At 31.8% G+C, this 25,457-nt stretch overlaps 1 protein-coding gene across 1 annotated transcript in view; it reads right to left on the minus strand.

Moving 5' to 3' along the window:
* The window catches only part of LOC139528093 (uncharacterized), a 30,718-nt gene extending 7,338 nt beyond the window's left edge, over nt 1-23,380 (minus strand). The window contains exons 1-21 of the mRNA XM_071323918.1: nt 23,307-23,380; nt 22,115-22,203; nt 21,199-21,756; nt 20,498-20,527; nt 19,437-19,985; nt 18,530-19,102; nt 17,988-18,017; nt 16,700-17,082; nt 15,836-15,992; nt 11,528-11,560; nt 10,686-11,213; nt 9,757-10,107; nt 9,389-9,514; nt 8,348-8,953; nt 7,307-7,876; nt 6,151-6,297; nt 4,470-5,045; nt 3,967-4,011; nt 2,716-2,937; nt 1,586-1,825; nt 20-193 (exon numbers count right to left, since the gene is read on the minus strand). Of these exons, the coding sequence (XP_071180019.1) occupies nt 20-193; nt 1,586-1,825; nt 2,716-2,937; nt 3,967-4,011; nt 4,470-5,045; nt 6,151-6,297; nt 7,307-7,876; nt 8,348-8,953; nt 9,389-9,514; nt 9,757-10,107; nt 10,686-11,213; nt 11,528-11,560; nt 15,836-15,992; nt 16,700-17,082; nt 17,988-18,017; nt 18,530-19,102; nt 19,437-19,985; nt 20,498-20,527; nt 21,199-21,756; nt 22,115-22,184 (5,968 nt within the window). The 5' untranslated portion in view covers nt 22,185-22,203; nt 23,307-23,380. The remainder of the gene's footprint in view (nt 1-19; nt 194-1,585; nt 1,826-2,715; nt 2,938-3,966; nt 4,012-4,469; nt 5,046-6,150; nt 6,298-7,306; nt 7,877-8,347; nt 8,954-9,388; nt 9,515-9,756; nt 10,108-10,685; nt 11,214-11,527; nt 11,561-15,835; nt 15,993-16,699; nt 17,083-17,987; nt 18,018-18,529; nt 19,103-19,436; nt 19,986-20,497; nt 20,528-21,198; nt 21,757-22,114; nt 22,204-23,306) is intronic.
* Between the last annotated feature and the right edge of the window lie 2,077 nt (nt 23,381-25,457).

A 25,457-nucleotide genomic window follows, 5' to 3' on the forward strand; every position in this document is an offset into this window, starting at 1 on the left:
GCCATAAGGTTATATTTACCTCCATTACTTGTTGGCTTTACTGTTGTTGTGACCGTAGGGGATGTTGGGAGTTCTCCCCAAACACAGCTGCACCTCTCCGTTTTAAATATTTGTCCCGTTGCACATTCTTTTTCTTCTCCGTCCTCAATGTATTTATTATCCCCAATCTTAAACTTTTTACATCTTTCTAGTTCTAGAATTTAGATTAAAAAATTGTAAGCAATATCCACATTTTATTAGAACAAATCTTATTAAATTCAAAATCGGTTGATCTATCACGCTGCTATTCAATGCGATTAACTTCTCTAACATTTTCGAAAGAGAGTTGAGTTTATTAAAACTGGTAATTCAATAATATAACATATTTAAAGAAATATGGTTTTCTAAATGAGAAATATTCAGTTGCTTGAGTATGGTCAAAATGAATTAAAAAATCCATTTTAAAATTGGTTTTAGAGACAATCACTCTTTGTAAGTTAAAAAAAACCTACATGTTCTTTGTTTTTAAATTCACAAACATGTGTATGAATGTTTCACATTTATCAACACTCATTAGCAGTATACTGGCCACATTCCAAGACATTACAGTTCTCAATTTCTCCCAATTACTATGTACATGCTCAATAGTATATATTACAGATTTTTGACTCTGGATCTTATAATTTTCTACAGATGACCTTTTATTTGGAAAGACATCCTAGTACCAAGTCAAGTAATAGCAAGGGTAAAGAAGTAAAACCAATCTTTTAATCGGTACAACTTTTGGGGAAAGTCAACTGCTTTTCGCATTCTTTTCACGACAAAAATCATCCCGAAACCTTAACTTTCCCCTCAAATTGCACCAATTATATGTTTGATTTTACTTAACTTTGTTGCTCTTACTAGGCCGAGAACCAGGATTACCAACCACAGAAAAGGTGATATATAATTTTGCATAGTTTTCATTTTAGTAAAAACTCGCATTTTTATTTACCAAATAAACATAATTATAAGCGATCGGTAATACTTTCCTGAATTATAGCTTAATGTGCTTTTTCTGAAAGATTTTTATTTCAATAAAATTGTTGATAATATACGGAAATAATTATATAATTGATGTGTTATATAGAAAATTTTCAATAAAATCATTAATCGCAACTTGTCCAAAAGCATCGAAATTTTTAACATGAATGAATAAATGAATGACAGCAATGACCTCTGTTGTACTGATAAAGGCATGTTTGATAGAGAGTTATCTCATTGGAACTCATACCACATCTTCGTTTCTCTATTGATTTACAATGTAAAATTTGTAAAAGGTATGCAATGTCATCAAATGAAGGATCACGAGCTTCAATACATAATCATGTACAGTCAAACCTGTTTAAGAGACCACTTCAGGGAGAGCGAAAAGGTGGTCTTTTAAGACAGGTGGTCTTTTAAACAGGTTCAATTTATACGAAATGTACTACGGAGGTATCTGAAATTGATGGTCTTTTAACACAGATTTTGCGTATTACAATGTGTCTCTTAAGCAGGTTTGACTGTATGCTTATTGTTTCGTAGTATATCTTTGGTTTCCATATATATCAATACGACTTCTTACTTGGAGTTGTCCTACTGTTGTCCACGATGCTACATGCATTTGTTGTATCTTTGATACAGTGATCATGATCATCAGTTCCGCTGATGGTGGTGTCGTACTTCAACTTATTTTCACACTGACAAGCTTGTCTAGTGTGAATCATCATTCCATCTTCAGTGTGTAAGCACTTATAATACAAATTACAACTGTTAGGTACTGGATACGTGGTACCATTTGTCCATTTGTTAATGACACAAGGATCTGGAGTACAAAAAAAGGTAAAACAACATAAGTACCAAACTCACAGGAAAATTCAAAACGGAATGTCCGTAATCAAATGGCACATTCAAAAGATCAAATACATCAAACGAGTTAGAATGGATAACAAGTGCCATATTCCTGAATTTGTTTATTATAAATTATCTGTTTACAAAACTAAGAATTTGTTAAATACAAAGGCTTTTCTACCTTAGGAATGCGTTACCTTAGCTTTTTATTGGTCCTCGATGCTCTTAAACAGTGTTCTTCATTTGTCATTTTAAGCGTTTTTTTTATATTTGAGTTTTTAGACGACACACGCATCTGGTGCAAATGCCAAATATTTTAATCCTGGTATATATATGAGTTTTTTGGTAGAAAATGTTAAGTGACATTAATAGGAAAAAATTCTTTTGGTTTTATTCACACATACACTTTTTTGTCAATTAAAATTCAATGGTAATTAGAAAAAAACAATGATACATGAAGACGATACTGATTACGCAATTCATTCATATAAAGAATGTCGTGCAGCGTCGTGTATGCCTGTTCACATTGAATGGGAGAGAAATAATTCGGTTAAATGAATAAAATTAAGTACATAAAAGTAAAATAGCAAAGATACCGAGCTCAAAAGAAAATTCAAAACGCAATATCCTTTATCAAATGGCAAAATCAAAAGTTCAAACACATTAAACAAATGGAAAACAGCTATCATATTCTTGATTTTCTGGTATAGACATTTCCTTGTTTAGAAAACGGTAAATAAGACCTGGATTGGGTGCCAGTTAAACCTCTCACTTGTATTATATTGACCACAGTACATTCGTTTGTCCCTTTTGTCTTAGAGAAACCTTTAAATGATCGATCTTAGTATATCAGACTACTCTTACCTTGTTTGCAAATAAATTCGTCAAGATGATCACATTTGGACGTGTCTGGATTGAAAAAGTAATGTAGCCCACATTCTTGAATACTGTACTGCACAAACTGGGTAGCGCCTGCCTCTCTGATACAGTCCAAATAATACTTGCAGTTTGTTGGATGAGGAACGTAGCACCGAATTGCATTTGGATCGCATCTGGTGATACATTCAGTAGCAAACTGTGGTGTAGCTGGTATTATAAAGAACGCAATTTTAATAATTTATGTTTAATATCAAATTTTAAAACTAACCAATCCAAAGAGTAGTATAATATATGAAATCATGGTCTTTTTCTTATTATCAAATCATCGCATAGCTAACCTATCTGAAGCGTAGTATAACATATGTAGTCATGGTCATTTATTTTCAAATTCAAATCATATCATAGCTAACTAATCTAAAGCGTAGTATAATGTTTTTAAATTTTGGTCATTTAGTTTTAATATCAAATCATCTAATAGCTAACCTATTGAAAGAGTAGTATAACATATGTAATCATGGTCATTTATTTTCAATTTTAAATCATCTCATAGCCAACCAATTCTAATGTGTAGTATAATATATGTAATCATGGTCATTTTTATTTAAAGAACGACTACATATATTTTATTGTGAGCTGTGCGAATACATGAGATTAAAATATCGGTAAACTGCTGTTATAATAATTTGCGACTCTTTGAATATTAATCAGAAACCTACAGTTTTGTTATCTCTAATCTATTCAAGGTAAAAAAAAAAGTATTCAAAATGATACATACTATAACATCAAGTAGTTGTCAACAACCCTGTTATCAAGTTCCTCTGTTAACCCTTTATAAATATACTATAAACCAAATAATTTTCGGGAGCGATTTGTTTGCGCGTCTTTCGCGAGTAGAAAAATAACGCGAATATAAATCATCGCGAATATGTCAAATTTGGCTTTTTCCATATTGATTTGATTTTGGGTGTTTTACTGTAGTAACTACTTAGACCACTTGGCCAGTGAAGCCTCCATTATTTTCGCATCTTTCGCGAGTAGAACAATAACACGAATATATAAATCGTCGAGAACTTGTCAAGTTGGGCTCTTTCCATATTAACGAAGCAAATTCATAATCACGAACTTAAGTCGTAGCGAAATTCGCTAGTAAGAGCTTCACACGAAATAAAGTATCCACGAAAAATAAATTGGTTTACAGTATCTCAATCCTAGTAAGGATACGTTGATGGTACTTACTTGTAGGAACGGTGACAGTGGTAGAAGTTGTGGTCGTCGTGGCAACTGAAATTATAATCAATATTTTAAAATATGAAAAGAAAAATACTCAATAGTTCAGATAATTAATGGTCGTCGTGGCTACTAAATTATACTACTTGAATACAAAAGAAAATATTCAAAACGGAAAATCCATTATCAAATGATAAAATAAAAACCTCAAACACATCAAGCGAATGGATAACAACTGTCATATTCCATTTCGTACATGCATTTTCTTACTTCGAAAAAGTTGGATTAGATCTCGTTTATAGCTAGCTAAATCTCTCACTTGTATGACAGTTGAATACAATTTCATTGAATACAATGTCATTACAAGACAAAAGTTGGAGTACAGCAGTCGACAATGTTTTATAATCTTTATCACTTTAAAAACAAATAACAATTTTGGGAAAGAAAAGAAAATGACATATAGACAAATTTATTGAATACTTAAAATGTAACTGATAATTGTAGATACTTACGATTACAAATTAAAGTATTCAATATTGGCAGAGCAGTCAACATTTCTTCGAAGTCTTTTACAACAATAACATTGGTAATAATATTAGCAGCTATTCTATATAATTCGTCTATCATTGTCTGTCGTTCGCTAATCGAATATTTCGGACTGACAATTCCAACAACGAACATAGTGATGCCTTGGTTATATGCCAAATCAGCCTCATCTTTCGTTAGAGCGGGATAGGCCGATTTACCATCAGTGATAATAATACCGAATTGTGGATTGGTAGATATTTGTGGAGCCCTCTGTAATCTCAATCTGATTTCTTGAATAGCCAAATGTGTATTGGTACCTATTTTCAGCATAGTTGCTGCTTGCAATAATGCTCTTATAATATTTTTGTCGTACACATCATCAACTATATCTTTTATGGTTGTGCTAAAAGTAAAAACAGATCGAAGTCGAATGTTATTGACTCCTATACGCATGTTGGCAACTAATGTATTAACAAAATCCTTCGAGTTTTGGAAATCTGGTATTTGTAGACTGTCAGAAGAATCTAGCGCAATTGCAATATCAGCAGGACCAAGGCATTCTGAAAAATAAAATGTGTTCATTAGGCCAAATGAAATAATATGTGCCAGTATTTTTTTACAGTGACTTTTAAAGTGTTCAGTAAAGGCAACAGTAGTATACCACTGTTGTTAGATTTAGATGTTGTTTTTTCTCTTATAAACTATTGAGACTTTTACACACACAAAGGGAACACGAGAGGGAAGCTTTTATAAAGTAGATATGGTATTTCTTACTCAAATCCTGTTTTATAACTTTACTACTGAGGAGAAAAATATCAAAAAGCGTTAATTATTAGGAACACTAATTTCACATGAACATGATTTATATAATGACGTTTTGATCACGTGTTCAGAATTGTTTAATGACGTTTTGATTACGGGTGAGGATTGTACAATGACGTTTTGTTCACGTATACAGGATTGTTTAATAATGTTTTGATCACGTATACAGGATTGTTAAATGATGTTTTGATCACGTGTTAGGATTGTATAATGACGTTTTTGATCACGTGAATATGATTTTATAATGACGTTTTGATCACGTGTTCATGATTGGATAATGACGTTTTAATCACGTATACAGATTTGTAAAATAACGTTTTGATCACGTAAACAGGATTGCATGATGACGTTTTTATCACGTATATATAAAATTGCATAATGACGTTTAGATCACGTATATATAGAATTGTATAATAACGTTTTGATCACATATACAGGATTGCATAATGACGTTATGATTACGTATTCGGGATTGTTTAATGACGTTTTGATTACGTGTTAGTATTGTATAATGACATTCTGATCACGTGTACATGATTGTATAATGACGTTTTGATCACGTATACATAATAGTTTATCGATGTTTTGATCGCGTGTTAGGATTGTTTCATGATTTTTTGATCACGTGTTAGGATTGTATAATGACGTTTTGATCACGTGTACATGATTGTATAATGACGTTTTGATCACGTATACATAATGGTTTATGATGTTTTGATCGCGTGTTAGGATTGTTTCATGATGTTTTGATCACGTATACAGGATTGTATAATGACGTTTTGATCTCTCACGTATACAGGATTGTATAATGGGGTTTCGATCACGTGCCCGGTATTCACCTACCTGTTAAACCTGTGTTATAGTCGCGCGTTGTTGTTTTGATGGTGGTAGTTGTTGGTGCTTGTGTCGTCGTTGTCGTTGTTGTTGTTTTGGTTGTTGTTGCCAAGGAAGTTGTTGCTGCAGCAGTTGTTGTTGGATTAAATGTATTTACTGCAAAATAAAGCCAAAATATTACTGCTTCAAATGTAGATGTTTTATGCAACTGATAATAATTACATTTAACTTTTATAAAATGCACATAAAATGTATCTAGCAAAATCAGAATATATATATAACATTGTGGTGATACTCTAGTCGTACAATTGGCTATTTTAATCATAGAAACAAAAATATATCAAATCAAAATCACATACGTTTTACAATATCATTACGTCACAATTATGAATTTGCTAAAAGAATTAGCGTCATTAATAATCTGTTTGATCATTCCCGTTATTGACCTTTAAGGATGTACTTAGGTGAGGTTTTGGAAATTGGTGTCAGATGTTCGGACTCCTTGGGTTTTTTCATCAATACAGGGTTAAATATTTTGCCTCATAACACCCATTTTTCTTTTCATAAATGACTTCAATAGCTCATAAAAGGCCATTTTCCAAAATTTAAGCAGATTCTTAATTTTTGTTCTTTCGATTTGAGACCCAAATAATACCAATGCAAATGTAAGGTAAAAGTCCGAATCAGCCTTTTCCCGCCAATTTTTAAAACTCAAATAACTCGAAAAGGAGCTCCATCACCTATCAATATTTTTAGCTTATTTTGTTCCATAGCTGGTGCTCATTCAACATGTAGTATCAATTTCAATTTTATGATTTTTCAAATTTCACCCAAGTACATCCTTAAATTAGATATTCTTTTTCAAGTTAGGCATGTCAGTTTTTATTAGGAATGGAGAGTTAACGGAAAGAGCAAAATGATATATGCTTAATGTTTGTAACCTTTTTAAAAGTTTTCCAAATCTTTTGATTACATTTAAATTTTTTTTAAGCCAATTACTTTTGACAACTTTCAACTTATTATGCTTTGCATATGCAAAATGCCAATTTTGTCTGGTATAGAACTATTCTACGAATAACAAAGGGAAGCTACTAGCTTAAAAAGAGTGGTATAACAGAATCCAATCGGGAATTGGCAAATGTCCAATCTAACGTCGAAAACTTACATTGGCCCAGTATGTTAATTAGATACGCCTTGCCATCTGTGTTTAAGCTTGCTATATTGTTAACTGTAAACGTATTGGCTGCCACACCATTAGCCATGTTGACCTTGTCTTGCTGTGTAAGCAATGACCCTGCCTGTGACACGCTCATAACAATTACATGGATCCCTTTCGCATATGCGTTGTACGCTTTTATCAATGTCTCGTATTTTGAATATACTTCATCATCAACAAGGAGTACGCCAGCTTTAACCATATCTGATTGTTGATTTTGAGTAAGTGAATTAAGAATATACTGTATAGCAGCTGATCCCCTAGGGTAAGCGGTTCGAATGTCACTTTGTGTCTGGAAAGCATTCTGTAGGCTGGCATAGTCACTGTGTAGACCGAAATGTATCAACGGAGCATACGTCGTCTGGTCGAATTCGAACACACCCATTTTCATTCGACCTTTACAATCTTGTTCCGACGTTCCAATGAAAGCTGCTATAATTTTACGAACTTCCTTCAATGCACTAGGATCTAGATCCCCCATTTGACCCATGGAGACATCAACATTACAGCCATAATTACCTAAAGAAGAATTTAAACATCTATACAGAACCGATAATGCTACAATTCGATAAAAAAAATTGTATTTCCCTGATAAAATAAAATAAAAACTTCTGGTATTTAGTTGCTAGTACATGTACAAGAGTATCTGATGGTCTAAATGGGGGATCTGCATTTTTGTATTCTTTAATTGTTATGCCATTTTTCTCCATGCTTTATATTTTTTGCCAATTATTTGTTATGTTTCATTTACTTAATATTCTCTGTGTTTTTATTGTTTGGTCCATTTATCTCTCTTTATATTTGTTGCCAATTATTTTCTATTCTAATAAACACCTATACACAGCCTCTTTCTAGAAATGATATGTTTTTTTTTCTTTTAAACTTTCAGACCTACATTGCAATCGCATCATTGAGTGTTTTTTTTTAACAAAATTTTCAAAAATGCATATGTGTAAGCATGCATGAATTTACTGTCATAAGGTGACTTACCCACGTTCATGATATTGTTTTTCAGATATCCGCTCAGTTCAATTGGGTTTTTTGTTTGGTTATTTCTGATATAATTTCTGGACAGCCACATAACGTTATTTGCGTTACCACCAGCCAAGAGAACTGCATCTTTATACTCAGCAGAATTTTCAACATCAGTACTGATCCCGTCCACATTAAATGGAATCACTGTTATACCATTGTCCCTCATCATCTGTGCAATCTTCAACACCATATTTTTATTGCTGCCTAGACCACCGGAATAGTACACCACTGCGTATTGTGGTCTTCCTGCTACCTTCTGCTGAGACAATGTAAAGTACATATTCATCATTGACTGTGCTAGAGGTTCATTTACCAATTGAGCAAGGCTGTTTTCCAGTTGAACCAGATTGATATTACTTACAGCAGTAAGCGGCTGAACTAAATAAAATCCGTTATACCCGATAAGGCCAGCTGCAAGTTCTATATTTTTGTTACCAAGCTGCGACAGCTGCTTATACAAGTTGGCTGCTGTGACAACGACGTTCCTCATATGACTGAATGCATTGGCCGACATTCCTGTACCAGAAATGGCAAAAGCTAGTTTTGCGTCACTACCAAATTCTGAAACAATTAATAACGAAACAAACTATTTTAAAACAAATAAGAAAGTTATGTTTTTTTTTTACTTTAGATTTATAACAAACTTATTTCTGTTTTGTCAATTGTGTTAATCTTTTTTTACTTTTTCTTTTAATTTTGTCATGACTCTTTTTCCTATAAAACCTATTCGTTTGATTCCTGATTTATCCGAACTTCGAAACAGTTATAACGTAGTCTATACTTTTAATTTGGCAAAAGTTTTAACAAGCAGACGTCTCTAAGTTTCGAATTTGCTTAGAAATGTGTTACAAATAATTTGGACTGTAAGAAATACTTAACATTTTCGAATATCATGTAACAATTTATCGGCAAGATCTACAAAAGTTCAAAAATTGTCAATAAGGATTTCCCCAGAAACAGCCGCTGATTACCATGATTGATAAATGATAAACTAACCTGATACCAGCTGTACAAATCTTGAAGACATTTGGATGAGTCTATTACTGCTCTCATAGTACGAAACCAAATCATTAGATCCAGCTATCGCAACCAGTTGATCTAATGTCACATCCGGTTTAAATCCTTGAAAGCAAAATAATTTTTTTTTCAATTCATTCTTTGTTTTGAAGTAAAATGATATTAATTTTTGGTAAGAAACACGTTTATAAATTGATAATGGCATCATATTTAATTAAAAATAAATTTGTATTCCTTGAATAATACTTTAGTACTAAAATATCCTTAAATATCCTTATCTGAGTTCAGTATTTTTGTGATTTTACATTTTATGCATAACATACTAGTATACTGTTTTTTTTTTTTACCTATAACATATATGGTGATATTTTCTTTTTTGGCAAGCTCTCGTTCTCTGTTTACAAGTTCGATGTTTTCTGCACCTTTGTTTGTAACAATAAATGCATATTTCTTTCCAGACTTATTTTTGAATAGCTGTCTAAAATTTGCAATTGCGTCATGAATGGCCAATCCATTTCCGGTGTAAACTGCATTTGATATCCGACTATCCATCTCATTCCTGATATTTCCAGTTAACATCCTGGTCTGGCCCTGAAGACTGGTTACCAAATGATTATATCGGATGGACTGGTTGCCTAAGTCTATCGTCGGATTAAAACCAACAAGTCCCATAGCAACGTATCTGTCACTAGCATTAGCTGCAATTTGATATCAAAATCAGATAAATATATCGTGAAATATATATATAAATACGAAAACAAATTAATTGAGCAAAGTCGAAATAACAGATGACAACAGTATAGACCTATATCATAGAATTCGGCTAAGGAATGAGAATTGAAAAATTAAATAAATTGTGCCAAATCTGGATAGGGCCATTTAGGCCTGGGGGACAAACATCTTATGATGAATGATTTATAAGTTTTTTTTCAACATTATATTTAAGAGAATGACCTTTTCAATGGGACAGCTACTACTCTGGTGGTACATCATTAATTAAAAAGTCTACAACTCAATCTGGTGTTATAATACATAGCTTGAATTTTAAATAACGTTCCTCTAAACTGTCGTGATATCTTGAATTCCGTTGAAAGTTCATTGTGTGCGGATACCATTTAAGCATATAAAAAAGGAACCTTATTTTTGGCACTCATACCACATCTTCTTGTATCTACTAGCTAAAAAAGGAACCATATGCTCATCACACATTACACAAACAACTGAAATTTTTCATATCACATAAATAAACCAAATCAACATTTAAAAATTAACATACCCATTGCCATAAAGTTGGTAATAAGGAAGTTCATCCCCATAACGTTAAGTTGATTAAGAGGCAATTTCATATAGCCGTTAGGACTTATTTGTGCCAACTTCATTTCAAGGTTCTGCTGTCCGTAATCAATTCCAATTGCAAAAAGAGTAATGCCTTGCTGGTAAGCAAACTGTGCAATTAGTCTTAAATTCGGTTCATTAGTGGCATCGTTTACTAAGACAATTCCAATTTTATTCGATGAGCGGATATCATTAAAATGCAGGATGTAGTCGCCGATTATTTGCGATGCTGTCCATTGCTTGTTCGCCATTATATTTTCATATTTTAGACTAGGATGAATATAATACATGTCCTGATATGAGCTGATTGGTTCCACTTTAGAGCAAAACGAGGCTACATTTAATTTGACCTTGTTGTCCTCCACGTTGATATATCTAAGAACATCTTTAGCAAATGCACGGTAGAAGGTGTGCATGGTTCCATCGCAGGAGTCAATCATTAGTGATACTTCGGCAGGACCCATAAATTCTAAAATTAATAAACAATACATCATGTTGTACAAATTCCTAAAATTCTTGGCGTATAATTGTTGGAACCCATAAAATATTAAAACGAAAGTTAAAGCATCTTTCATAACTTTGATACCAAACATTTTTGTCACAATAATACATGTATCTCAATATGTAAAAAATAAATAAATACAAATTTCACATAACGAGACCAGTTGGAAATTGAAATATAATGTAAGAAATATCAGAAAATGAAACACAAATGAGGAATCATCGTAGCTAAAATTTAAATTTAAATTAAAAATCTTATTTTTTTAAATTATAAAAACTTACTCAATAGTGATGTTCCACTCCAATCACTTATAGCTACAAAATAATAAATATGATGCAATGATACATAAATTAAAATGTAAAAGTCATTCCCTTAGAAACGAAAACTACTATTCTGAGCATCCTTTACATGTGTCTAAAACAACTCCCAGCATCAGACGGTTTTTAACAAGTTTCGTTTCGTAGTGACGTAAATGCATAGAGTTTTGCGTTTTACAGACTCTCATATGCTACAAAAAAATGTAATGGATTAGGAAATGGGAACTATAGGTTTGAAAAAAAAGCAAACCTAGTCCTGGAAAATAAATACAGATAAGACAATGCGCGCGCAGGTCGGAAGTGTTACATTGCATTGGTTGCATTGTATTAACCGTAGACTAATTTGCATTAATAGAATAAACAGCAATAAAGTTTTAAAAATTTAAGCATTTTTGTGTATTTCGTTTGAAGAGACTTCAGCATTACGCTTTACATTACAGGTTAAAGGGAAAATTCGCGATTTTTTACTTATGGTTTAAATATGTTCATTATGACAAAATATATATATTCACAAAGTTTTATCGCTATATGTCCAGTAATAAAGGAGAAATTCAACAATTAATGAAATTTTTTTAACTACTTCCTGTAGGTCGTGACGTTTTCTCCTGGTTTTTGCATGCCGGGATTTAAAATACAATCAGTAAAAGTCTTGGTTTTTAATGATATTTAAACGTAATCGTAAGCGCGCCGATGACTTATGGTTTATCTAATAAACATCCGATAATAAGAAGATAAGACGCACAGACGTGCAATTGTACACATTCATGAGATAAATCTTATATGTTAAACGTATATATTCGAATTATTTTAGTAGACAACCAAAAAAGTTATAAATTTATTAATTAATGCATTTTCGGACTGATATATGAGGTGAACAAATTAAAGTACAATAATCTGTAAAGACAATATGTTGGTGTACTCTTATTGACCTTTTACTATCTCTGCTATGACTAGATTTATACGATGTGTGTATTCACGGTTCTGTGGCAAATTGAATACTCGTAGATGGCTTGTTGAAAGTTAATTGTTATTTGCACTTCGATATTTAACCACGCCTCTAGGGCACACCTTGCCAGGTGTGACTGTCTATTCGGATCAGTGGATTATAAAACAAGGGAGCATTCAATATACACACCTATAATACTAATTCAAGTTTCAAGTTTGTGACAAATAAAAATAGATCGACGTGGAATTATTTAATTATATTTGCTGTATCATTTATTTCAATTCAAATAAATTAATTTACTAAGTAATAAACAATTTTCGGTTAAAGACGGGAAACTTAATTCATGTGTCAGAATGAAATGATATACACCTCTTGTCCTTGATTTATGTCTCACTAAAAAGGGGAAATTAGAAATAGCTTTACCAAAGCATGTTGATTTTCTTTATTAGGCAAAAAATGTACGAGAACACTTACATTTAGACTTTTGAAAGCCATGTATTAATGTATATCTGAAACTATCTGAAGATAATTAGATAACTCTACCGAAGCGGAGTATAATATGTACGAACAAAGAAAAAATATTTTTGTTTTTAAATCTTTGCACATTTATGATTAATTATTGTTATCTATCACTCATTCAATTACTTAATTGGTACCTAAAATATGTCTACCGCTTGGCATTAAAACTCGGTGTAGTAGGAAGGGGTTATTACATATACTAGATTATATTATTTGGATGAGGATTTGAGCTATCCTATAAAACACATTTATTAGTTAACTACATTCGAGACCGAAGGATATTAACTTAAATGATTCAATTAACTTTACTCACATATTACTTATATTTCTATCTTATGATTTTTGCGTGCTTGTTTTTATAGAACAGTTTATATATGGTCCAAAAATTTATCATAAAATCATAACTAAAAATGTCTTGTTCGGAGAATGATAGTACTATAACAGTGGTTCCAGTCAGTCAAAAGAGTCAGATTTTGACGAGTATGGTCATTTTGGGTACGCACTAGAGCCAGAGTATACCGAAGAAGAGCTCCATGAAATGGAAGCTGCAGAAAGTTCCCAAAATCAAGATATCCTTAGCAACCATCGCTAGTTTTTAAAACACAGATTTGTGTTCGTGTACTAAATGCATACTTATGCCGTTATTAACGGAATGTCTATGTTGCCACGAATTTACTCTCTTTGATCGTAATATTGAATTGGGTGAATGCATTAGTAACAGCATCGATTTCATAACAGTTTGTCTGAACCCGGTTGTTCTTGAAACTAACTATATAAGTTTTTTTTAAGTACAATCGTATTCATATTATACATGTTAAATGAATGGACAAATATTAAACCTATCTGTTTATTGTTTTCTGCCCATGTCTGCTCATCGCCAGAAATAAAGTTTGTCGCACGAAAAAATGGTGTTAATTCCAATTTTCCATGTTTTCTGGTATTGTTCGAAAGAGAATTGACCTAACAGAAGAATTACTATCTTAGCTGTCAGTAACACATGTAGAGTAGTGAGTCGTTGTTGGACATGCAAATCTTATAAAGTGTATCATCTGTTAAATTTGCAGGTCACTGAAAGGGGAAGTTCCATACGGAAGTAGGTTTTGAGATTGATTTTTTTATATCCAGTGATACATTTTACATGCGTATTCTTGAACGTTTGACACATCATTTACTCTCAAATTGCAAAAAACGAAAACTTCCACTTGTATTCAAGTTTATAGTATTTGTTGAAATAGTCCTCGTCTCACAACGTATAATACTCTATCTATTTGACCAACGATGTTCAAAAACAAAAGAAAACGAATTTTATGTCATCTTTCCCTATTTTTGAATGCAACTTATAAGGTCGTTCAACTGGCAATAATACCGCTAAAGCGGACAAGCAGTTTATTCTTTAAATTGCTATCATATCACGGCAAGAAAGAAAATAAATCCCGAAATTGATTTGAAACTTTAATACTCAATAGTTTTCCTAGAAAATACTCACTTATTAGTGTACGTCCAGTTGCATATATTTTACATGAATGTCGGAACAATTGTGATGATGACGAATTTCTTCCTTTATTCGAGAACAATCTAATTGATATATAAAACTGGGATTTTACTATGTTCATAACTTCGATGAACCAAAGCAAGATATATATCGACCTGTATTTAAATCAAACTGGTTCTCTTCTTCTTCTTCTTTTGGTATACAATATAGTCTGATACCTGTATATATTTTCAAATTGCACTATAGTTCCGTAACTTTCTATCCAGGCGTATAAGCCAACATCGACAAGTGCGTACATTTTTTGAATCAATATTTTTGGTATGTTCCAGTCTGTCCTTTACTATTGACAAATTACATTTTCCCAAATTAACCCTCGGAAAAAATATGTATATAGATTTTTATTTCTTCAAATCTTTTTTTTTTTTGTGGTATTTTTTATATTTTCATAAATAATATTCTTTACACCAGAAATGTTATTTATAAACAAGCGTATTAGTTAAGTTATTGGCATCATATCACTTTCGGACACACAAGACAGAGATGTGTAAAATGGAAAGTTATAAGTCTGCCGTGTACACTGATCAATACCTACAGAAGTGAAACGATGCATGAACTTGCAAGCCTGACAGGAAATCGCTTGAATACCTGGACGTGTCACCTGAGTCTTCACACCCCTCACAATACCTTTGGGAGTAATACCTTTAGCCATGCTGGTGATCAGATGAGGAAAGATCCAAATTTATTTGAATAAAGTTTATTACTTTAAAGAATTATGAACGAATTAGATTCTTGAAAACAATTTTCACGGAACACTTATTTATACTTTTTAACTAATTCCAATATTAACAGTTTAAAAATAACAGATCATATATAATAATGGTCATTAAAAAAAATATAAGAACATTTTCTGTATCAAGTTTATAGTTAGTCAGATAAAACAATCGTACGATTGACAAGATATCGACACGCAATTACGACTACATCGGTTACTGTAGTTTTGGTCCTTTGTGTTTTATAGACATATCGTGATTATAATCGTAGAAGACGACAAAATGGCGGAGCGTAGAAAATTGATACTCAAAATTTAAAATCGATGTTGATCTCTTATCTAGCGGAATAAAACTTTAATATCTATAAATTTGAGCCTTTTTATACAGACTGGACATAATATCAATTTTTGATTTTTTTGCGAAGTTTCCCTTTAACATCTTATTTTTACCAGATTCGACTTGAGATTGTTCATTATTTTGCGACATCATAATTGTTATTGACCCCTATACTACTATTCAGAAGCTTTTGATATTATAATACATACCATGACAGACAGACATAATGACTAGGTTTACACCACTACTTTGTAGACCTTCCTCTGATATAACGAATCTATTTTGTATAATACCACCAGCTATTCCGGTTATCTCGTTCATATCCACAGCCGATATATCTTTTTTTATTAGACCAAGTGCTAAAAACTTTAAATAAAAGAACATAAATGACGATGCTACGCAATAATGTTCTTCGATTAAATAAAAGCATTAAAGGTACAAATTTTGATTTACCAGATGCACATTTTTAACAACTAAGTACACGTTTCTACAGTAAAGCATGAGGTTAAATATTTGAATATAGACCCATTGATGACATTTTTCTGCTGTCTTTGGTCAAGTTGTTGTCTCTTTGAAACATTCCCCATTTCAATTCTTCATTTTATCCAAAATCTACTACAAATGTTGAAAAGAGAATTAAACTAAAATGTCAGAGGATAGACAAATCCGGACAAGGAATCCGAGTTTTGAATTTAAGGGAGATACATATTGCTTAATTCAAAATGATAAGATGAGATTACACAGTTTAAGCTACATTTAGGATACATTTCTTAAAGTTGTCATCTGGTATATTGTTTGATTTTCATACCATAATCGAACTGATTCAGTTCAGCATAATACGTCATCATTCTGGCAATAAAAAAAAGATACTGTAACTCTAGTCACAATTCTACAGTATCGACCAAGCACTTGCGTAATTTCAAATATTGAAGCAAATGGAACATTTTGTATGGTATATGAAAATGTTGAATCGCTGAGGGTCATACGTGTAAATGCGTTCTGATTATCTTGGAGAATAGTTACGGCAATGGAACTAATATCATGTCCGTATTTATAAAAGAAAGTATTCATACCTGAATGTCATTTGTTGCAGCAATTCTAGCAGCAGCTATAGACGAAGCAGGATTAGTCGATTTTCCATCAGTGATGAACAATACAATCCTAGGCATGATTGGTTTTGCAGCAAATGCCTTTGCTGCACGATTTATGGTACCAGTGTGGTTGTAGATGTTTTGGTCAGAATTTGTAGATCTCAAAATAGTATTCCGAATAGTATTGCTGTCAGTATTGGCGGGAAAATTATACTCAGCCCCTGTACTGCCAATTACAATAGATACCAACATTTCTTGTACTTTAAGATTTGCTATAAGCTTAGCAGCAAAAAGCTTTACTTCATCAAAGTTCTTTGCATCACCGACATCTACTGCTATTGTAATGTGAGCAGCGCCTTCACAAACTAATAAAAAAGGTAATGCAAGAAATTATTTTAAGAACGTGTTTGTTATGGATAAATTTAGATTATTGTTGGTTATCTCAACGAGATTGATTTTCTCGCTCGAGTCGGTACTGTGATAGTGCAAAAAGCAATCGAGTTGAGATGACCAATGGTAATCTGTTTATCGCTGTTTAACTTATGACGAAGTTGTTAAAATCATTGACAACGGCACGTGCGCTGTTTTTCTAGCGATAACTTTTTTCATATCACTCGACTGTGCTGAGAAAGGAAGTAATCAGTCAGTCAGATCAAAGAACTATTTTGTAAAATAGCGATAACAAACGTTAAATGATCTTGTATTACTAGTATATCATAAGATAATATCCCAATTGAAATATAATGAGCACATTGAGGTCTCAATGGACTAGTGATCAAAGTAGTTCTACTAATGTATCACTAGCAGTATTTCAAACCCGAGGTTGTTTGTTCGAAACCTGTACATTGCAGGTACGCTCGACTCTAGTCTTAACAAACAGGGATTTTCAGTTTTCTTGCCGAAGGTGCGTTGTTCCTTCCAAGCATTCAGACTTTCTCGACTAATTAAACTAACATATTGGATACTAGTGTTGTACATTAATGTATAATTTTGTATAAAAGACATTTAGTTAGATTTGGAGAAAAACAACATTAGCACTCTCGTATTTCAGAGATGTGGGTTTGATATAGTAATTAATCTCGATTTCTGTTAGTTCTGATATCATGTATAAATTAATTTTTAGAACATAATTATTTTTTTAGTCATTATAACTATTTAACAATTTTTCTCTGATGAAAGCTTGATGAAATTATTATTTTTACAATTCAAAGCATTAATGAACGGCTTTCTTCAGATACATGCAATATTATTTATAAATCACATAACATACCTTGACTCGTTTCTTGTCCGTCTATTGCGACTACAAAATATAAAAAAAAATATTATTTAGAATGCTGATTTTTATAAAGCTTCATAACAAAGTTTATGTTTAAGATTATGATGCTGCGCATTTAGAATTAAAAGCAATTAAACTCTAGTGTAAAAAACAAATGACTTCCTTCAAAATTTTTAACTCCTCTTCGGCCAAGACTGCATTGGATGTAAATTACACGTTTATTTATTCTACAAAACTATAATTAGAACAAAGGAATAATTCCCCCAGTTTTATGTACTGACTACTTTTCAAACGACACAGTTTTGGTAATTTGCAACAGAAATAAACTTAAAGATCAGGAGATTTTTCCCATGGATCACCAGCGTCAAAAGATTTCCAGAACTCTGGATTGATACGAAATTCTTTTTCTGTAAACTCCAAAGCATAATAATGTTTCTTTCGGACGCTAAAATTTGGTATGGGAATGTATCATTAAATGAAAGTATCAAACCCCAGCAAGCCAACACTGTCCAATATTGAAATGTCGTGGAACTTACATAAACACAATCTATCTACTGTTTTCGAAGCAGCAATTGATGTCAGATCTTCAAAAGTAGATTCAATAATATTTTCTTGAATTCCATTGGTTAAATTGCTCAATTCTTCCATTATATAGCCATCCCCAACTCCCACGGCTACAGTTATCAAATTGTTCATTGCTGCCCTAATAGCACTGTTTTGTAGATTTTGTAATCCATTTGTAGATTTACCGTCTGTTACTATAATAGCTACTTTCGGAACTCCTGGTCGTCCCTTTGAGTTCGTCCTATTGATCATATAGTCTAAGGCTATATCTGTATTAGTTTTATAATCGTTCGAAATTGGTTGAGCAAGGTTGATGTTTTCAATAATATCAATGAGGTTATCCCCAAAGAACGATACATGGAAAACACTTGTACCAAACGCAATGATGGCTATTTGTGCTGCATGTACTCTGTTGTGAATAAAACTATTGGCAATAATTTTGGTATAAGCCTTAACCAATTGCACTTTTTCAGGTTGAGATGCTATACTGTAGGACGTATCCATGGCAATCATGACGTCAATCTCCCCTGGACATCTTTGAATTGCTGAAAGTATTAAAGCTAAAAATTAGCCAATTGCAAGTATGAGCACATATAACCGTAACTAATATATACTAGGCAGCGATTTTTTATTTATTCTAAGACTCCATACATTATAAAGAGAGGAGTCTGATTTTCCATATATAATTTGGTCACGTAGCTGATGTCATGTAGGAAATAAAAATGTCTTTATCTTTACTCTTTTGAAATATAAAAAAAAGCTAAATTTGTTTTATTACTTATATCTATTGGTTGTGTTCATGTAAAATGAAACCAACCACGCTTTATTTTGAAGAATATAAAATCAAATTGATATTCAAATATACATAAAAAGTCTTACCATAACAAACAGAGTTCATTACTTGGTTGAGTCCGCTTACAGAGAGTGTCATATCTGAAGTTACTATCTGGTTTTGTAAGTTTTCCTCCGTAAGTTCTAAAAGAGTCTGCAAACTTGGCTTAAATTCTGCTTGTACTGCTATGATTATCAACTTAATGTTTTGGTTCCGAAGCATATCTACTGCTTGTCTCATCTGTGTTGGAGAACCAGAATCCGTGTCTGATATAAGAATAGCAACTCTAGCCATATGCATGGTTGTTAGTAGACTTTTATTAAAGGCGCTTACAAAGCTGTCCACCATTCCCTTTGCATCATATGAACCTGAATTCAAACGGCTGGCTGCCTCGCTTTGAATTTTACCGAACTCTGATTTAGAATTCACACCAGGGGCAAAAGTATACTCATAGTTATTAGCATCATTTAACAACAATGTTCTTCTAACTTGTCGTACGTTACTGAACAGTGCAATCCCAAGATTTAAAGCCATGTCGAACCGGGATTTTGTTGAAAGGTCAATGCCGAGAATAACGTGAGCTTTCCCGGTACAATCTGAAATAAAAATAAAAAAGTAATGTAACCGTTCTTTTATGTTCATTTTGCTAGCTTTTAATTTGTTTCAGTGCTATCGCACAATTAGTGGAAATAAAAATTCTACTCGATTGTTTCTTCAGAAATGTTTAAAAGTGGCTGCTTATTTTATTTATGTTCACAATGTAACGCTATATCAGTAAAAATTGTCAATCCGTAAAGCAAAATTTTTATTATCTAATGGCGGTGTGACTGTAATATGTTTTCTGTATATCCGAAATAACCTCATTATACAGGTTATTTAAAAGTGTGCACTATATTTTGAGGTTATTTGAATAGAGAGAAAACATGCTACAGCCGTTCCTTATCATTCAATTCTAAATTCTATTTTTAAGGAGGAAATCATGAAAAAAAGTTTAAGAGGTCACGGCTTCATGAAAAAAGTATGTCTATGAGCTGATAGACAAAACAACTTTCAACCAATTAAAAGACATGTTAAATCCAAAATTAAATTCTATTCAAAAGGTACTTACTTCGCGGCAAGACAGTTCCTCCTATCATATCTGAAAAAAAACATACAACTCAAAAGCTATAGTAATAAATTTCGGAAGTCTAGTAAAAGTTGTATGGTGTTGACAACTTTACACATATTCTTCGGGCTTATGAATTTTGATGGACATTAGGAATGGCATATTTGTATCAAATATATAAACACGTTTAAATCAAATTAAACCATCATTATGATTTTTCAAACATGAAAATCTAATGAAGAAGTATTTCATTGTAACATCACTATAAGTTAGGGTGTAGATAAAATTACTATACAAAACATTATATATTTCACGGCATCAAATAATTCTAGACAAAGCTAGAAAAATATTAAAAACTATATATAAAATAGCACAAATTTCATACAATTGTTTTTTTGTTTTCTTTACCATTCTCAATGTGGCATCTATAATGTACATTTTTGTACATGTTATATCTAATATATGTAGTTAGAAGGGACAGTTTGCTCATTGTATTTTCAAAGGACTCGATTTTAATTAGGATTTTTTTTCTCTGATAAAACATAAAAATGTTGTTAAACGATATTCTTATTGATATATTCCATGCAAATTTCAACATTAAGAATGCAAATATTGATAAATTAAGGTTAAAAACCAATGTCTGGATTTTTTTAAATTAAATTTTAAAATAATGTTACGCATGTGTAATTTTAATTCAAACTTACACTGGCAAACAGCGGCCATATCAGGATCGTCATCTCTATAAACCGCAGAAATGATTCTTCCTGGAACATAGCTTGTGATAGTGTCAAGGTCTCGAACAGCAAACGTGGAATTTGCAGAAACAGCTATTATTTGAATGTTCTCGCTTATTGCTGCTTTCTTTGCGGCTATTTTTAGCGTAGAGAAATCTCCGTTTGTGTTTCCGTTTACAAATATAATGGCTATTCTTGGCACACCACGGCGATTGAATTTCTTAAATTTCTCTGTGATGTGGTCTAGTGCCAGATTGGTATATCGAGTTGGAAGTCTCGGATATGTTAAGGCTTGCAACTTAGTTAGTATACTGTTTTTATCAGCACTGAAGTCGGCAATCTCCGTTGAAGTTGTCCCGTATGTAAAAAGAGAAACCATTGTACCGTTGATAAAATTCAGTGTTATTTTGTTCAAAATTTTCTTGATGTACTCTTTCATAAAAACAAATTGGGTATGTTCCGTAGCTGTATTTAGTCGGGTTCCATCTAAAGCTATCACTATATCTGCTTTGCCGTCCAAACAGTTATCTGAAATTAGTAATAAAAAAATTATAAGCATATCTATTTTAAATTGTATTCATAAATTCTCATTTTTTTCTTCTATCTTATAAAGTATATAAGAAGACAAACCTGATATCGATAATATCGATTGCACATTAAAAAAATATTTATATCTAGTGGAGTTTTTGGAAAATAAGTTGGAATAATCCTTTTTATATATAGTTAAATAGAGCGTATATATATACCAATCTCCGGGCGCACCGTGGCACTAAATCTACCTTAAAAAACTGTATCCGGTAAGCTTAAGACCGAATGTATTCGAAGTCAAGCATACAAAGAAAGTATGGTTATTGTTTAGCAGGAATTTTTTTACGAGAGCACTCACCGATCTGGCAATATCCCAGTGTTGATAGAGTGGCAATGCACACTGCTAATGTTACTAACCACCGCATCATTGTTAAAGGTGTCTTATAGCTGAAAAAAGTATAAAAAAGTATAAAAAAAAGTATCGAGTTATATCCGCAATAATTATTAAATAAACGTTACTTAATTTGTAAAATGCAATTTCTTATTAATAATTTTTATACATAAAATTTCATTATTTGTAAAATGTAATTTCTTAAATTGTAACATATACTTTTTTTAACTCCGTATCATGATGATCAACACTTGTAACTTATTAATGTGTAAATGCAATTTCTTAATTTGTTAACGTATTTTCTTCGTTCTTTACATGAAATTATAAATTAAAATATTCTTGATGTGAAATGTAATTTCTTTGTTTGTGTCCCGTTTTTTGACGTATAGTTTACAGATCTTAATGTTGAGGAATATTAGGTGCCAACTGGTCAATGGTTGCATTGTGTACAAGCATTTTACTTAAGTGCCAGTCTGCCTAAGAATCAGGCAGTGGTGAAAACATGACAAAAAAAACGCCACCCAATTTGACATTGATTTCAGTTCATAATATGTAGTTATGCACAAAAATAACATTCATTTCCATGTTCTGTTTTGATAATAGAAGATACAAGTTGGTTGAAATGCACTAGAAATTAACGAATAAAGGGAGATAACTCTGTAATTTGCTATCATTCTAACCAATTTTCTAACCTAGTTATTTGATATTACCAGACACACACAAACGAAAGACTAACACTTTTTAACTCAGGATGATGGTTAGTATTAAATAGCATGATTAGCTCGGTGGGTTTTTTCTGATCATGTTTTAATTTTTACCTAAATTGCCTGATTCTTACAAAGACTGGCACTTTAAAATATCACCCATATATATTCTTCATATACTTCTTTATTATACAAGTTTCTAAAATCAACATCAGTTCTCCAAAATATTTCGCAATATTGGTAATAGAAGCAAAAATGTGTATGAAAATAAAACTGGAATATCCAGTATACACATGGAATTTTAAATTCTTTTTTTTTTTATTTCTTCTGACGGCTAAAAGTATAAACTAAAAATAAATTTCCATGAAAAATGTAGATTTTGTGCAAACCTTACCAGAACTTTGAATTTCATTCAATTTACCATGAAAGATGAAGATTTTGTATTTAAATCTTACCAAAACTTCAAATGAAATAAATATCCACTTCAACCGAAAATTTAACAAGACACCATCACACGGAACGCTCTCAGGGAACTATTTCTTTTAATGACGGAAACCTTTGTCACATTATACAATATTTATTATTCGTTCCATCAGGGTGAAAACTCAAGATTTCAGATTCTGATAGGCGATTAATTGTCATTTTGTAGTCTCCCCTGAGCGTTTTTGTGTAAGGAGTTACCGGACCTAATCTATCGTGAAGAAAAAATGGACATTTTTAAATGATGACTTTAGCCATGTGTTTAGGAAAGAATTTCTGTAGCCCTAGGTAAAAAGTAACGGCCTGGAAAATGTGGAAATTTGATAACATCAGTTGATGTCTAGTAAAATGCACGATTTCACAAGTTTGCATAACCGGAAGCGGGGTTTTGTTCTAGTTTAGACAAATTTACATGAAATAAATCGGATGAATTGTAACTCATTTCTTTTATTATAACTTAGAGGCAATTTCAGGTATTGAATAAAAAGTTTGTTCTAAAATATATTAAATGATAATAAAAAAAAAATGTTAAATCCATATTCATTAGTACTTAATAGTAGAATTCATTACATAAGTAGGGCACTAAATGTAACTAGGTATGGATATTATTTTGGTTAAACAAGTTACCAAATTGGACTTGCTGCACTGGTAACCTATATTTAAATCTTTTTATTCGAAAAAGTTAAAAAGAGGTAAATTATTTTACCATATAAGAATGTCTGTTTATAGAAAGATCTTCTTTTTTTTCTAAACATGGTTGGAAGTCTATTCTTAGTAAAGAATTTCTAGTACAGTAATTGCAGAATTGTTGTAAATATATTAGTTTAAAATCATCCGACACCGGAGGGTTTTGAATATTTAATAAAAGTTATGTGGATGGATTTATAATAATGTGTATAGTAATGGTTGTTCGGTGGAATATTTGTCCAGAGAGATTAATCATATTGGTATTATGTACCTTTGCTTAGAATTAATTATTAACTAGAATATTAAATACATTTTTATCTGCTAATGACTTATCGTGGAAATTAAATTCACAACTTTGCTCCAGTATAGTATATATTATATAATTGGTATTTCACAATGAAAGTTAAAGACCAAATTGTTTTAACTATTATATGTAAATATAAGAGTAACATTTTAATTTGTATAATAGTGGCAACTCTTATTGTCCCCACATTTTAGATAATAATCTACAACCACAATAAAGACACACCTACAATGTTCCCATTGCGTCAGGTACATGACATTTTTCTAAGAGATACCATCAACAAAGATTGCACTAGATATCTACCATCAGATTGTATGAATGACATACGGGTATTTGTCTAATGCACATTTCATTGTCTTTGTCTTTGCGATTGCGTTTGCGCCGCCTTGCGTTTGTTTTATTTTTTCAAAGTGTCTTCTTTAACTTGTATTTGATTAATGTATTTGTAATCTATTAAATTTTTTTTATCATTAGTCTATCGAATATGGTCAATTAGATTGTGCTATGTATGACTGTTTAGGATAAAGCCATTTTGTTTTGTAAAGATTCGTTGAATAAAATTCCATGCAGTTATCGTTACTATCGCTGATGAAGTTATAAATTACTAATGAAAGAGAATATGTCTCCCTTTCTTGTGTGACGTTGACGACTGTCAAATTCACGTACGCAATGTCTCCTAAAAACGTGATTTTAAAATTCATTGAATGCTGTATTACAGTTTTTCCAAGAAATCTACTTGATTGTATATCTTGAAACACATAATAATTTACCAGTCATGAAAGATTACATTTATCTAAATATTAAAACGTCACTGCAGACATAGGCATAGGGAACAAGATGTGTAAACACATATATACTGTTAGAATGAGCCAGATAAGCATCACCATTTAGAAAAAGGAAAGTCAACAATTACATGGAACCAAAACTCGTTTCTGTTTCTGTAACTTTTTTATAGACTTTCTCGTTTAAAATTAAAATATTCCCTTCTAGAAAAGGTCATATATATATATATATAGTTGTTTATATTAGTTTTATTTAAAGTAAGAACATTTATATATTTATCGAGAGAACCAAAAAAGGTGTATCCGAGTCACTTCATAATAATACCATCATGTTTCCCATAGAAACAAAAATA

Source organism: Mytilus edulis, chromosome 6 (assembly GCF_963676685.1).
Source record: "Mytilus edulis chromosome 6, xbMytEdul2.2, whole genome shotgun sequence".
NCBI lineage: Eukaryota > Metazoa > Mollusca > Bivalvia > Mytilida > Mytilidae > Mytilus > Mytilus edulis.